Raw genomic sequence first — 14,461 nt, 5'->3', positions numbered from 1 at the left:
GGAAGCTGGTAAGATAATCAAGCAATCAATCAATCAATATTTAATGAGAAGAATTGAAGAATGGATAAATTAAAGAGACCGACAAGGAGATGGAGAGGGAGGGGGGGGGGGGGGGGGGGAGAGACGGAGAGAGTGAGATTGTGAGAGTGAGTGAGAGTGAGTGAGAGCGAGTGAGAGCGAGTGAGAGCGAGTGAGAGCGAGAGAGAGAAAGAGAGAGCCAGACCTGCAAGTACGGGTGGGAGAAGCGACTAAGCCTGAAAGAAGAGGGTGTGGGTGGTGGGTGAGTGGGTGAGTGCGGGCGGGAATTGCGTTGGTTGGTGAATCGGGGGGCTGAGTAGTAGTAGTGACACCCACTGCAGTCCACTCGGCAGTCTCCGCCTTATTCCTGCCGCGTTATCTTAGTACTAGATAGTCTAAGAGAAAGACTCCAGTTGATGGATGGATGGATGGATGGATGGATGGATGGAGTAGACGGAGACCATTCCGTGGACAAGAGAGCCATTCCCAGCATACACTGCATACACTGCATACAACTGCAGTATCATTGCACAACACCTGAACACCCGACTACATTTACAATAATCTGCAATCTGCAATCTGCCACCCCCCTGACACGGACCCAAAAATATCGAACCAAAGGATCGTGTCTCAGGTGCTCAAGTGCAGGTCTCGACCGTCGCTCGGTCCACGTTGCTTCCGTTGTCTTTCTTCGCCCGGAAATTAACACGGCTGGGCCTGGAGACTAAGCACCCACCGGTGTTTTGCCTCTCTACTCAAAAGGCATGGATCCTCTGGACCTCTCTATAAAATCAGTCGACTGACACTGCACTAGTGGAGTAGTTTGATGGGTTGATTGCTCCATCTGCCGAAAATCTGGTCAAGTTGAGTTGTCAGAGATGAGAGAGATCGGGGCCAGTCAGGGTCAGGTGACCTCGCTCCCCCCTCCCTCTCCCTCCCCTGACGGACGGGCCGTCGGCCGCTTTTGGTCTGGTTGCACCGCCTGGCCGACTCGTGTTCTCTCGCTGCAGGAGGCCGCCATGGTGCCGTGCCTACTGTGTACGCTATCGATGGGATGGTACTCCGTACAGTAAGTAACCTTCGAAGTGACTTGTCTATCATATGCTCTAGTACTAGTAGTTCAAATGTGTAATCTTCCATATGGACACTGATCACTACAGCTGACAAGATGCAACTACCTAGTACTGTGCACTCTCGAAATGACAATACATATATTGCTAGCTATAGTCGCACACTCTCGTGCTCCAAGTCCAAGATCATCGTAAGACGACAATTCATAAATTAGGAACGCAACCACTCCAACTGAAGGCTGGATCATCAGCCTGAAGTAAGCGAAAGGGCCCAAGCACGTGCATCGGATGGGTGTGATGTCTACCCTACCTCATCGACCGCACTTCAACAACCCTGACCCAATAATGATGACGATTGAAGCTTTCTGAGTCAAACAAGATGATCGCCAAAGAATACATCTTCCTCAATGGTCTCCTCGGCCCCAACATCGTCGTGCGCGAGAGTAAGACCCCAAGATACATACAATGCCCCTTCGAAAACCCACCAAGACCGGCAAGCCCGTCCGACAGGCTGTACTGAGCGGACGGGTCACTCGAGCACGCAAAGCTGCCATCACTAGCAGCTACAAGGAACCAACTCCACCAGAAGCTTCCCGTAGCGAGGATGCGATTTCGGGGGAGAGCGATCGCCAGAAGGACCTTCCGCCGGTTATGGGAAAGCCACCGGCTTGGGCAGAGGTTTGTCCCATGTAACCCTCATAGAACCTCATGATGAAAGTCCTCTAATGCGAGAGCAGTGCCGGCCTGACCTCTGTGATGCCCTCCCCTGGTTCCGTTCCGCCCAAGGAGGCTACTACTACAATGGCAGTCTGTGCTACGGCTGTCTGGTGGATGCGGACTCGGGAGTCCGGGCCTACATCGATGACGAAGTTGTCATAACTCGAATGCAAGTATCACCGAGGCCACAGCATGCTCAAATTACCTAGCGAGTGCACTCAGTCGACACAACTAACCTCGCAACTAGTGGCGGTGGGTGCACCAAAGACGCAGAGGGGAACCTTGTGCTGCTCAAAGATCAAGACACTGATAGCGCCATCTTAAGCAGCGTGATGAACAGCTGGAGGATGCAGAACCCGGTCGGACTCATCATTGGTACGTAGACGACCGGCTTGACGTGGACATCTCGTGTTAACCCCTTGACAGGAGATCGAAACAAGCAATTGAGCCGGAACCCCCCCCATCGATACAACGTGATGGCCTACTTCCGCATCACAGACGTCTGGCACGAGCGGATCGGCACGAAGAAAGGCGCCAAAGTGCGCTTCGAGAAGCTGGACCTCGCCGCGACAAGCTGGTGGGCGGCCCCGGGCACCACCCCATTGCCCGTGGAGCAACGGGACTTCACACTCGGCCCCGCCACGAAACGCTGCTCGAGCTGTGACCGCGACAGCAAGCAGGTCTACAACGAGGGCTGGATGTGCCTGACGCCGTCCTGCGCCCGGTTCTGGAAGGTCAACGGCGCCACGGCGCCGCCGGGGCACCTCAGCTTCAACGCGGCATTTCTCCGCGCCCGGCTGGCCCCCGACCCGCAGATCCAGCCTCACTTTGACCTGGTCCCGGACCTGCTGGCGACCCTAGCGGAGGACCAGGGCGACCTGGTCTTCAAACGCATCGCCTGGAAGGGGATCGTGTGTCCGCTGTGCTCCCGCTGCATCGCGCGGCGATTCTGGCGCGGATGGAAATGCGCCGACGAGCTCCTCCACAACCCGTCTCAGCAATCGCAGCGGTGCAGTTTCGAGCGATACCTCAAGGTGTCGCCGCTCTCGGTCCGGTCCGTGATTGACGAGTTCGAGATCCATCCCGCCAAGCGGGCGCTATACTTCGACCCGAAGCTGCAGCTCCCGAGCGTCGACGACTCATCCTTATATCCGTACCGAAAGTTAGTGTACACTCTGCCCGGTGTAGGGTCGGTGACGCATCTGGTGGCCAACCGAGCGATCAACACCCGCGCCAACGGGCCGGATGATCTGTTCAGACGGCTTCAGTCGGTGGATCTGGGACTCCAGCGGTATCCGCTTCAACAGAGTGTTGGTGGGTGCGCCCCCCACCCTCGCGGATTCAACGCCCGATCATCACGCTGACCTCTTGCACAGTCCGCGGCACTCTGACGTCTCACTACGCAGTGAACTATGTATGCCCTCCCCCTCCGTTCCTTCTACTATCTATTCCACTCCCAATCCGTCGATCTAACCCTCCACAGGGCTGCCCATACAAATACGTCGTCTCCGTCGCCAGCAAAGGCTTCAACGAAGCCAGCGACGAGGTCCTCCGGGCATTAGGCCGACTCACCTGGGCGACTCAGCAAGCGGTCACCAGCGCGGGAGACGCATTCCTGCCGCCCAACGAGCTCCTCCTGCTGGGATACATGGAGGACATGAAGATCGGAGTAAGCCGAATCCCTGACCCCATACCCCCTTCTCCGCTCCCCCACCCCACTTCTTGGGAACCCCAACGGAGTCATCCCCCCTAACCCAACTCAGTACCACGACGACGGCGAATCCTCCCTCGGCCCCACCATCGCGACCCTCTCCCTCGGCGCCCGCGCCACCATGCTCCTGCGCATGAAGTACAAATACTACCACGGGTACACCAAAGCCAAGCGGCTGGTAGACGAAGACCCCGCCCTGGACGGATGCGCCCACTGCCCCGAGCGGCAGGCGCTGAAGCAGACTCTCGACGCGGGCGAGATCACGCGGGAGGAATACGAGGCGCAGCGCCGGAGACTGCCCGCCCGAAATCGGAGGGGGGAGGCGCCGCCGTGCCTGAGGATGGAGCTCAACCATGGGGATCTGGTGGTGATGCATGGGGAGGGGTTGCAGCGGTTTTATGAGGTATGCTTTTTTTTCCCCGGAGGACACAGAGGGAAGGGCTCATGCCGATGTTTGACGATTACTACTGTAGCATTCGGTGGTCCCCGAGAAGAACCTGCGGTTCGCGCTGACGGCGCGGTATATCAAGCCCGAGTTCGTGGAGGAGGCGGACAGGCAGAAGGGGGTGTTTGCGCTTACGGGGGAGCAGGTTTATGATGGGAAGTGAGGTCCCAGAGGAAGAGGAGTGTGCAGTGCAGTGCAGTGCAGTGCAACGATGGGCGTGCTGGATACCACCCTCTATATAGCTTTGCTGGTTGCTACAATATATCCAATCACTGATCCCGCCAATTCTCCACCCCATAGTCCACCGGGACCGGATGGTAGAAACTGAACCGCTCGAACGGATCCCACTTCCGCTTCAACGCCGCCAACCTGACCAAACTCCTCTTCCCATACCACACCTCGGGCCCCTCGTCCCCATGCGCATAGTTATTGTAGAGCACCAGCTGCCCCCGCCCCTCCGGGTCAACAAACCCACTCGTCCGCGCAAACCACTCCCGACTCTCCACGACCCACGCATTGACCCGCTCCTCCGCCTGGTCATCCTCATCCACAAACGTCGCCTTGAAGAGCACATGCGTCTCGATGTCCCGAAACGCATACGCCATGTCCTCTCCCCCTTTGTCCCCCAGCCTCACCGCCTGCGTCGGAAACCGCGAGAAGACCACCGACGCCGCGATCCGACCATGATACTCCCTCGCAAAGCCGGCAAAGGCATCCGTGTACTCCACAAAAGTAGCGACATCGGTGCGCCTGAGCCCGGCGCCGCCGTAGATGAGCCGGAGGTCGTGCTCGCAGGGGGAGGGATCCTCGCTGAAGAACAGCTTGGAGTAGAGTTTGTTCCAGGGCAGGACCGGGGCGAAGCGGGCGCGGAGCGGGCCCAGCGCGCGGAAGCGCTGGAGGTAGGGCTCGGCGGCCTCGGGCGGGCCGTAGTAGATGAAGTTGACGAGGATGGTCGCCTATGCTTGTTTCAGCATGCACGCCCTTTCCCATCCTATACTAGCAGGCGGGTACGAGGTGAGAAAACATACCATATCCAACCCCGGATTCCACCCCAAAACCACCGTCAACGCCAACACATCCGGCAGATTGTCGTCCCCGTCAAACTCCCGCAACGTCTCCCACACACTCGCGTTCGCGCTCGCCGCAAACAACATATCGCCCTCCAGCACCTGGCCCGCGTTCGTGGCCTCGTACACCTGGTAGGTGGCCTCGACCACGACCCCGAAGTTCCAGCCGGCGCCGCGCACGCCCCAGAAGAGGTCGGCGTTCTCGGTCGCCGACGCCGTCACCACTTCCCCCGCCGCCGTGACGAGCGTCGCCGAGGTCAGCGCGTCGATCATCAGGCCCCGCCGGCCTTGGAGGGGGCCGATCCCCGCCCCCAGCGTGGCGCCGATCGTGCCCACGCATTGGGCGGCGCCGGTTTCTGGTTCCCCTCCCGCCGCATCGCGGTATTAGCTTGGCATTGGGAAGGTATGGAGGTGGATGGAAGGGGAAGGGAAGAAAATAACGTACGAATCTCCTTCCCAGCAGCATACAGCACATCCCACATCTCCTGGAACTTGGTGCCCCCGCCGACGGTGAGGCGGTCGCCGGCGGGATGGAGGCGTGCGTACCGGAACCCGCTGAGGTCGATGTTGATGCCCGCCTGCATGTGGGCCAAGGTGGCGGAGACGCCGTGGCCGGCGCCGGTGGCCAGGAAGGGGATGTCGTGGGCGTTGGCGGTTTTGATCTTGGCTTGGGATTAGCTCTGCTCGTGGGAATACTTGGAAAGATCCACTGGGGTACGGGGGGAAGAAGAGTACAATGTTCTGCACATCCGACACAGTCGCTGCCCGGATGGCTGCCCTATACGACGGGGCCTGGTACGCGGACCAGCGCTGCTGGATCCGGTCCGTCCAGTTCGGCCACGTCGGGTAGATGATCTGCGCGCCGGGCGAGAGGACGGGGCGAAAGAGGGATTCGAGGTCGGGGGGGTTGTGGGGTGCGCTGTCAGTAACATTCTGGGCGTGGGCCGCGAGGGCCAGCGCCAGCAATAGTATGAGGGCAGAAAGGCACGGCATATCGGTTTCGCATGCTTGAACGGTCAGATATGTCAGATTGGCGGGACAAAGTCGGAAATATAGCCTCGTGGGAGGGCATCTGTTGGGCCCAGCTAGTCTCTGCCGCTAATCGATGCTAAATATCTTGGCTGCATTAACCGTTCACGTCGCAAGCCCTAGCCCCGGGTCGGAGATGCTCGTGTCCGAACATGGTGAGATTGCATGTCTGTTCTGTGTTGCTGATAGCATATCTTATACTTGCGTAACCTAGGCGAGGAGACTTGCTGCTGTGGCGCAGAAATACTTATAACTAGTTAGTCTCCACGGTGCTGTCGATCAACCTTGAAGGTAGAACGGCGGCCGTGCGTAAGGCTTCCCGGGGCTATTCAGCCCCCCTTGAGGCGTCTACACCACCCTCAGTAAAGATCGTATCTCATCAATTAAATCTACCACTACCATGTATCAATACCGATGTGCATACATCCCACTCCCCTCAAAACTCCAACTCCTCCACCTCCATCCCACAATCCACACACGTCTTGACCCCGATCCCCGTCTCGGGATTCTCCACCGACCGACCCCATTGATGCACATGCCGCCCGCCATTTCCCAGATCGTCGCCGAACGCCCCGCCGGCCGCGCCCATCCGATTCCGCCGGTACGCATCCACGCGCGTCCGCTTCTTGAGGTCCTGCAGCTTCGTCTTGAACTTGGCCTCGCGGCGCCGCTTCTTCTCGCCCTCGCGCCGCTCGAACTCCGCATCCAGCGCCTCAGGCGACCCCCACTTCTTGTCGGAGAAGGCATACTCCTCGACCTGATACCGCAGGTAGAGCATCATGTTGTTCCACGTGGACTTGTGGGGGTTCGGCCGCTCCAGATGCGGCAGCAACTCTTCGTCGCGGAGCTCAGCTACCCACAAAGGTCAGCATAACCCATCCCTAACCCCCGCCTATATATCCCATACCCTCCCAGAACCGGGGAAAGGGAAAGGAAACACTCACGATCCGTCAAAAGATAATCCTCCTTCGCCTCCGTCTTGGTCAACAGACTGTACCGCTCCGGAAACCGCTCCTTACAGGCATGGCAGATTCGACACCGCAACTCCTCCTCCCACTTCCAATCGATCTCCAAGCTCCCGCACTCGCGACACGCCTTCTGCTTCTCCTTCTCCTCCAGCACACTCAACCCGGGCTCGAAGGGCCCCGCGCGCTCCCGCCGCAGCGCCTTCACCAGCAGCTGCCGTTCCCACTCCTTCTGCGTCATGCCGGCGGGCTTCTGCTCGGCCTTGGGGTCCTGCACGTTCAGCGCCTTGTTGTGGGGGTCGTCGTCCACCGATAAAAACCCGCCTTTCGTGTCCGTCATCTTGCTGAAGTCGTAGTCGACGAATTTCGTGAAGTTGCGCGCCGGGCGGATGGTGTCGAGGGGTCGGGTTGTAGAAGTGGTGGCATCGCGGACGGTGGAGGGGGTGGGTTGCGCGGTCATGGTGGTGTAGGTTCTTTTGACGCCTTTCGTTGCGGCGGCTGCTGCTTCGGCATCACGCTGTTCGCGGATGGCTTTGGCTTTCATGCGGTTGATTTCCTACCAGATTCCACAAATGTCAGGAAGGCTAGAGCGGGGATGTGGAGAAGAAGAAGGAGGACGTACGATCCGCCGCAACTGCTCCGGAGTGAGCGGGCCCCGGGGGAGCTCACCGGGCTTGGTGGTGCCCGTCTGAGGCGGAGGGGTCGAGGGACGGTCGGCTGCCATTTTCTCTGGCCCTTTTAAACTTGTTCGGATTGTAGGCTTTGGAGTGAGGAGGTGTGATGTAGATGTAGAAAGAGTAGGAGGCGTCGCAGTCGCGGTCGAGGCCGTCGCCACATCACGTGCCGATAAGCATTTTAATTGACGGGCGATAAGACTTCCCCCCTAGAAAATGACGTAGGACTACTTTTCCTCTGCCTCGGACTCGTCGCTGCCCATGTGAAGTCAACCCTAACTTCGATTTTCTGGAGTCGGGGGGAAACTCTACTGCCAGTTCATGGTTGGGCAGGCGAGCGGGGAGAAGAGTAGAAAGCTTGTTCTGAGCTGTCCAGATGTTATGGACTATGCTAATTCATGCAAGCTGGGTATCTCAGCTGATGATGAATCATGATCTCCGGTCCTCATGTCAACGACTACGAACTCATACGTTGGATCAAGGAAATGGAAGAGGTGAGCATCGACCCAGAAACAACCATGATCCTGAAACCAGGCATATTGCCTCCACAACAGGTTTAATGCCTAGCGACTCCAGATCAATTACCACAGACAACGGATCAAGTGAACCCCCCCCTCTCAGCCCTGACCAGCAACTCCTCCAGCCGCACAAACTCCATGCCAGCAAAGAACTCCTCCTTCTGCCGTAACGTCTTCTCCCGGGGGCAGCAAATCGCCCCTTTAATCGTACACTCCTCCAGCTCCGCCAGCGCGATATTCGGATCATCCGGGGGTGTCGGATGGTGCTCGACATCGTACTCGATCTGCTCGACGGACCGATACTCCCTCTTGAAGGGACGGCCTGCCATCTCCCGGTGATCAGCACACAGCCTCCAACTCCCTTAGACACAGAATATGATACAAGGCAGACATACCGTAATACTTCTCCAACAACCCCACCGCCTGATTAAACGTGCCCCATTCCCCAGCCACATAAGTCACCGGTTCCTACCACCCCAACAATTAGCATGCATACTAGGTACACCATCCCATCCCATCACCCCCTAACCCCACTCCCACAACCCTAGCCCTTCCCCACTCCAAACAAGGCAAGAAAAACATACCCACCGCTCCCGCCCCAACAACCGCACCACCGCCCTGGCCAAATCCCTCGACCACGTCCACGACTGCGCTTCCTCCCCCGACCCCTTCACATGGTACGTCCACGTCTGCGGATCGACCGGAAACTCGCCGGGGATGTACGCCATGTACGACTTGTGGTCCGGTAAGAAATAGTCCATGAACCAGCCGTGGTGGACCAGCGTCCACTCGACGTGGTGGCTGGCGGCCCGGGACCGCAGGATCTCGCGGAAGGGGGCGCGCGTGCCGCCGTAGGAGCGCGGCAGCAGCGGGAAGTCGTCGACGTTGCCGGCCCACTCGGACGGGATGAGGCGCTTGCAGGTCTGCGAGGCGATGCACGCGTCGAGGAGGTGGGTGTGCAGCGGGAGGTAGGCGTCGTTGGGGCAGCGGATAAGCGAGAGGAGGGTGGTGGCCTGCGTGGTGTTGAGGATGGGGAGGAGGGAGGTCGGGGTGTAGTCGGTTTGGTGGGTGGTGATTTTGGGGTGGTCGGTCCAGGGTGGGGGGTTCTTGTTCTGGTTCTTGTATCAGATAGTGATTGTGGATTCTTGTGAGGGGGGTGGGAATGGGAGATGTGGGGGAGGAGACTTGGAAGAGATAGGGTCTGTACCGATCGAGTTAAGATGGCAACGGCGTAGTCTGGGCTGCTGGTGATGGCTTCGGCGAGATACCGGCCGAATCCGCCGGTTCCGCCGGCGAGGACGATGACTTGGGGAGCCATGATGCAACAGGAATTTCTGGCTTCAATTGTGATGGTGAACGGCGGGATAAGATGCGTGAGGATGAGCTCAATGCTGCAGTGTGCATGTTGGTTGGGGCCGGTATTTATGTACTTTAATTTTCAAACACATGGGCGACAGTTGCTTTCGTCAGTGGATCGACCTCGGATCTAGCTGCGGTGTTACAGTCTCTGACTCAGAGATAATGCAGTCGACTTAACTTAGATGTCCTGTAGGTCGCGCTGAGTCAGAACGTTACTGTCGAGGATGTGAAGTCTCAGCAGTTGCTAGTGATACTCGTGTTCGGGGCACCCTGCGAGTGGGGTTGTCACTGATTTAGGGTAGACATCGAGTTGTGCAACTTGTTTAGCTCGCCGAGGAATTGGAATCCCGAGGCGATCAAGGTTGCATCGATGCGACATCAAGTCAGCCCAGAATGGATTGCCAATGCTGACACACGTTACATCTTCTCAAGATCATGGCTGGTGACCCAAGTATGGTCGAGGAGGCGTGGAAGGGATATCCCAACTTACCAGTCTATGAGATCGTCCGGACTGCCGAGTATAGACCCTGAGAACTGCCATATAATAGCTCCATCCGCTCGTGCCCGCCCAAGTGTCCACCTTGGCAAGACCATGTCCCAGCTGTAGGATTCATCACTGCCTGCACAACAATGACAGAATCACCAACCATGGAACCACCAAGCAGCAAGGGCGTACAATGCGTCCCCAAAGACACGCCCCTCCCCGAGATCCTCGCCCACATGAAGCGCGACGGCGGGGTGATCATCAAGAACCTGATCGCCGAAGAAGACATCGACCGCACCTACGAGGAAGTCAAAGAACGGCTCGCCCAAGACCCGGAGTGGGATGGGGTGTTCTTCCCAAGTGCGCCCCCTAATCCAACCCATCTCTCTGACAACCACTCACGCGCATCTAGAGGAAACGAAGCGCGCCAACTCCATGATCGCCATCAGCCCGACCTACACCAAGACCCAGCTCATGAACCCCATCTACCAAGCCATCTGCACCCACTTCCTGACGACCCGTCACTGGTTCTGGTGGGGCGAGCAGCGCAAGGAGTCCATCTCCAAGCCCTACGTCTCCACCTGCACGGCCATGGAGATCGGGCCCGGGGCCCAAGCCCAGCCGCTGCACCGGGACTCCTTCGTCAACCACACGTGGCTCCCCGAGATCGCGGAGTGGGAGGACGAGCGCGACCGCCACCGCGAGACGGAGATCGGGATGATGGTGGCCGGGTGCAGGGTGACCCGGGAGAACGGCGGGACGGCGTTCATCCCGGGGAGTCATCTGTGGTGCGTACCTAGCCAGCTCCTTACCATACCATCCACCCCCATCTACAAACTAAATAAATTCCCCATCAGGGCCACCGACCGCCCAACCCCGCCGCTTGTCCGCGACACCGTCTCCGTCGAGATGGACAAGGGCGACGCCTTCGTCCAATTCGCCTCCACCTACCACGGCGGCGGCTGCAACACCACCGCCGACCAGAAGCGCCTGTGCTATGCCACCTTCATGGTGCGCGGGTATCTGCGCCAGGAGGAGAACCAGTTTCTGGCCGTGCCGAGGGAAGTCGCCCGCCGGTACGACCGCCCCGTCCAGGAGATCATCGGGTACTCCCTGAGTGACCCGGCGTGTGGGCATGTGGAGCAGCTGGATCCGATCTATGTGCTGCGGCCGGAGTTGTTGGGGGAGGGGAGGCCGAGGGATTGGTGATTGCCCTGGTGTTTGGTGGGATTGGGGCTGTGGTTTGATTCGCAGGGGTAGGACTTGAGGTGTGTTGTAGTCTGTTGTGGTCTGTTGTTTGGGTATGCAAGAAAGTGATCAGGTTATCGGCTGAAGATTTGATTGCTGTGATGAGGTAGTGGTTATGTCTGGTTGGCTGGGGAGTATACTACGCTTGTCATTGTGAAATTGACGCTTCTGAGGTCTGGTAGAAGCAGCGTCCTCTCAGCTTGTCTCAGCATTAGCCTGGTAGCCTTGCGCGGAGAGCGCGAATCAGACCTAGAGGTTGTAACAGTGGCTGTGGTGGTGACTGCTGGGTAACGCTTGATATCTGCGTCATCCCGGTTCATGGAGGCATCCATTACTGTGTGTGGAGTACGGTCAAAACAAGAGTGTTCTTTCGATAAATGCGCTCACTGAGCACCAATGACCGAGTCTACTACAACGAGAGGCATTTACCCCTTCAATAAACTAGCAGATGTTCTCAGATCTGGTACACTATACGCAGATAACTACATAGTACATCTACCGAATACCGCCCAACACATCCCACATAGAAACCTCTACAAGCAAAGAAAAGCAAAGAAACACAGCTATCCCTGAACTTCATTTTCAGACAAACCATCCTACAAAGCACCCACGTCACACAAGGGCTGACTATCTCCAAAAGCAAAAGGAGACCTGCTGATGCAGGTTCCAGCCACCCGGCTCTACCACGCAGCCGGCACGAACCTCACCCCCATCGCCCTGTTTTCAGACTCATGCATCCGTATCCACCCGGCTGACCTGCAAAGCCACCCCAGATCTTGACTGCTCATCCGTGTACCAACCAGCAGAGCAGCTACCGGTGTTGCCGGTGCCACCATCCCCAAACCCAGCCCGAAGGGCGCTTCTCCATCCCAGCCCGAAGGCTCCAACACCCCTAGTCAAGTCCAGGAAAACTAATCCTAGACCCCGCGACCCCGCATCCAGCCCCTGCAAACCAACCCTTGGAACCATCCACTCAATGTTCCCCCAGAACAACAAAGGTCCCGATCGCCATCAGCAAACAGAAGATAGCTATCCCAAGGCAAAAAAGCAATCAGCGCATCCGGCCCAATTGAAACCGACCACAACCCAAGAATAGACAAAACGTACCCAGAACCAAGTTCATGTAGAAATAGCCCACCGCCTCAGTCAACGCCCCGGAGACCAAGGGGCCGACGAACATGCCCCCCTTCCAGGTGACATTGGACAAGGAGAAGGTGCGGGAGTAGCCGCCGTTCGAGCCGAAGATGCCAGGTTTCTCGTCGGCGAGCTCGTTCGCGCCGTCTGCACTCATCAGCATCCTCCTCACTCGCCATAGAGCAATCCCTTGGGGACTGTCGGAAGGGTAAATGACACTAGAACCGCGAGGAGGACGGGATCAACTCACTCAGAACCTCCACCCCGCCATACCCCAGAATCAACGTCCTCCACACCCCAATCGCCACCAGGCTCACCAGATACACCACGGCCCCGCTCGTCCCCAAGAACCCCTGGTGGCCTGGGAGACCCAGCAGCACCAGCGACGGCGCCAGCAGCCCGAACCCCAGGGAGACGGGGTACCGCAGCCCGACCCGATCCTTGAGCCCGCCGACGGGCACCACCAGGAGCAGCGTCGGCGCCTGCAGCAGCAGGAACAGGAGTCCGGCGTGGAAGCTGTCCCAGCGGAAGACCTCGCGGATGTGCAGCGGGATCGTGGCCTCGAAGCTCGCGATGACGACGGCCAGCAGCGTGTCGCCGAGCAGCCCGGCGGCCACGCGCTTCTTGCGCAGGATGAGCCAGTAGATGTTCGCCTTTTCAGGGGTGCTGCTTCCCGCCGGACTTGGGGGGTCGGTGTCGGCGGCGGCGGTGGTGGTGGTGGTGGTGGGGGTGGTGGTTGTGTGGTATGTGTAGGAGCGGGCTTCTGCGGCCGGGCTGGACGGGAGGAGCGGAGCGGTGGTGGCGTCGAGGGTCTGGGCCTCGCTGTCTTGCTCCTCGTCTCGCGTGCCCCGGTCGTTGGGAGCGGTGATGGTACTGGCGCGCGCTCCGTCCCCGCGCGGTTCGAGGACGAGCAATTGCAGGATTAGCCCGGTCAGCAGGACGAGGAACGCGCTCGACCACATGACACCGTAGGAGACGAACTTGTACAGGGCGGCCGACACGGCCGGACCGGTCAGCAAGCCCGCGGAGACCAGCAGGACCGCGACCCCGAACGCCTTGCTCAGGTGCCGCGCCCCGGCCGCGTTGGCGAGCATCGCCATGCCGACGATCCAGATCACCGAGCCCGCGACGGTCTGGATGAGGCGGCCGATGATGAGTCCGGTTACTGCGGGGGTCTTTGCATCAGCTCGGCTCTATGCCTTGGCGGTGAAAATGAAGGGAGCTACCTACGTGTCGTCGACCACGCCGTCACCGCCGTCCCGAACATATTCACCACCCACGCGGCGATCAGCAGCCAGTTCCGCGAGGACAGTTTGTCTGCCACGTAGCCCGTCACGGGCGCGAGGATGATCGAGACCAGGGCGTTCATGGAGAGGATGATGGAGGTCAGCGCCTGGATGCGTGCGGCGGGCTGCTGGAGGCGGCTCTCCAGGATCTCCGGCAGGATCGGGATGATGAAGGTGAAGAGGAAGTTATCTGTGGAATCCCCTGTTGTCAGTATTCCCTGGAAGAACCCGATTGTCCGCAAGGTTTTTGGAGAGTTGGACCAACCTGAAAACAAAGCCACTGATACTATCGCAATGATGTACAGTCCCGAGGATCGCCATCGATGGCCGAAAGGCTTGGACGGTCTCGCAGCGCCCCGTGCCATTGTGCGCAGTCGCCGACGATAGTGAGATAATTGCTCTCTCGACTCATCATTGGATGCTTTTCGGTATAAATGGAGGGTCAGATACAAAGAACGGCTGGAAGTTGCTTCCCATCCCCAATTCAGCAGGTAGTTCCATGGTTACTCAATGGCCGTAACATTGCATATGCTGTTGCATAAGTTCGCTCCGGTGTCTGCCGGGGAGCAGGAATCCGGGTGATACAGTCGAGTTGGGTATACGAGGCTCGCGCCACTCGCTCGGGTGTGCTGACTGGGCGGGATGCGAATGGGTTTAGTGATGAGTAGTGTTTTTTCTTTTTGCTCAGCTTGCGTGATGGGCTCTAGTTGGGTGGGACTGGCTGGTTGTTGCTTGG

General features: G+C 58.5%; 5 protein-coding genes across 5 annotated transcripts; 2 read left to right on the top strand and 3 right to left on the bottom strand.

The window, feature by feature from the left end:
• The first annotated feature begins 875 nt into the window (after positions 1-875).
• Positions 876-1,108, top strand: BO95DRAFT_441989 (uncharacterized protein). Its single transcript, XM_025586323.1, has one exon. It carries the CDS (start codon positions 897-899, stop codon positions 1,089-1,091), a length of 195 nt encoding a protein of 64 aa, XP_025443300.1. The 5' UTR covers positions 876-896; the 3' UTR covers positions 1,092-1,108.
• A 320-nt stretch (positions 1,109-1,428) lies between these two features.
• On the top strand, positions 1,429-4,314 carry BO95DRAFT_101909 (uncharacterized protein). The gene is made up of 8 exons (XM_025580311.1): positions 1,429-1,766; positions 1,826-1,974; positions 2,053-2,180; positions 2,232-3,119; positions 3,182-3,219; positions 3,289-3,474; positions 3,569-3,919; positions 3,990-4,314. Exons 1-8 carry the CDS (start codon positions 1,554-1,556, stop codon positions 4,122-4,124), a joined length of 2,088 nt encoding a protein of 695 aa, XP_025443299.1. The 5' UTR covers positions 1,429-1,553; the 3' UTR covers positions 4,125-4,314.
• Positions 4,106-6,086, bottom strand: BO95DRAFT_472917 (FAD-binding oxidoreductase). The gene is made up of 4 exons (XM_025589687.1): positions 5,764-6,086; positions 5,474-5,690; positions 4,990-5,384; positions 4,106-4,917 (listed from the first exon to the last, which is right to left on the bottom strand). The coding sequence occupies exons 1-4, from the start codon at positions 6,019-6,021 to the stop codon at positions 4,231-4,233; spliced, it is 1,557 nt and encodes a 518-aa protein (XP_025443298.1). The 5' UTR covers positions 6,022-6,086; the 3' UTR covers positions 4,106-4,230.
• A 348-nt stretch (positions 6,087-6,434) lies between these two features.
• Positions 6,435-7,766, bottom strand: rad14 (DNA repair protein RAD14). The gene is made up of 3 exons (XM_025586322.1): positions 7,645-7,766; positions 7,002-7,578; positions 6,435-6,909 (listed from the first exon to the last, which is right to left on the bottom strand). The coding sequence occupies exons 1-3, from the start codon at positions 7,744-7,746 to the stop codon at positions 6,494-6,496; spliced, it is 1,095 nt and encodes a 364-aa protein (XP_025443297.1). The 5' UTR covers positions 7,747-7,766; the 3' UTR covers positions 6,435-6,493.
• A 528-nt stretch (positions 7,767-8,294) lies between these two features.
• On the bottom strand, positions 8,295-14,090 carry BO95DRAFT_360649 (MFS general substrate transporter; the record flags this gene model as incomplete). The annotated part of the gene is made up of 7 exons (XM_025582491.1): positions 8,295-8,571; positions 8,774-8,844; positions 8,889-9,326; positions 9,422-9,605; positions 12,409-12,586; positions 12,690-13,604; positions 13,670-14,090. The coding sequence occupies 7 exons, from the start codon at positions 14,088-14,090 to the stop codon at positions 8,295-8,297; spliced, it is 2,484 nt and encodes an 827-aa protein (XP_025443296.1).
• Between the last annotated feature and the right edge of the window lie 371 nt (positions 14,091-14,461).

This window comes from Aspergillus brunneoviolaceus (genome assembly GCF_003184695.1).
Source record: "Aspergillus brunneoviolaceus CBS 621.78 unplaced genomic scaffold BO95scaffold_26, whole genome shotgun sequence".
NCBI classification, from domain to species: domain Eukaryota; kingdom Fungi; phylum Ascomycota; class Eurotiomycetes; order Eurotiales; family Aspergillaceae; genus Aspergillus; species Aspergillus brunneoviolaceus.
This window is presented reverse-complemented; position numbering and strand designations above follow the sequence as displayed.

Bases quoted from the DNA above. Each gene is read 5' to 3' on its own strand.
- BO95DRAFT_472917 (XM_025589687.1), bottom strand. From the start codon at position 6,021: ATGCCGTGCCTTTCTGCCCTCATACTATTGCTGGCGCTGGCCCTCGCG. The intron at 5,691-5,763 runs GTACTCTTCTTC...TCCCAAGCCAAG, and splicing joins TGTCGGATGTGCAGAACATT to ATCAAAACCGCCAACGCCCA. The intron at 5,385-5,473 runs GTACGTTATTTT...GAGGGGAACCAG, and splicing joins TGCTGCTGGGAAGGAGATTC to AAACCGGCGCCGCCCAATGC.
- BO95DRAFT_101909 (XM_025580311.1), top strand. From the start codon at position 1,554: ATGCCCCTTCGAAAACCCACCAAGACCGGCAAGCCCGTCCGACAGGCT. The intron at 1,767-1,825 runs GTTTGTCCCATG...ATGCGAGAGCAG, and splicing joins AGCCACCGGCTTGGGCAGAG to TGCCGGCCTGACCTCTGTGA. The intron at 3,120-3,181 runs GTGGGTGCGCCC...CCTCTTGCACAG, and splicing joins TCCGCTTCAACAGAGTGTTG to TCCGCGGCACTCTGACGTCT.
- rad14 (XM_025586322.1), bottom strand. From the start codon at position 7,746: ATGGCAGCCGACCGTCCCTCGACCCCTCCGCCTCAGACGGGCACCACC. The intron at 7,579-7,644 runs GTACGTCCTCCT...GGAATCTGGTAG, and splicing joins CGGAGCAGTTGCGGCGGATC to GAAATCAACCGCATGAAAGC. The intron at 6,910-7,001 runs GTGAGTGTTTCC...CTTTGTGGGTAG, and splicing joins GGATTATCTTTTGACGGATC to CTGAGCTCCGCGACGAAGAG.
- BO95DRAFT_441989 (XM_025586323.1), top strand. From the start codon at position 897: ATGAGAGAGATCGGGGCCAGTCAGGGTCAGGTGACCTCGCTCCCCCCT.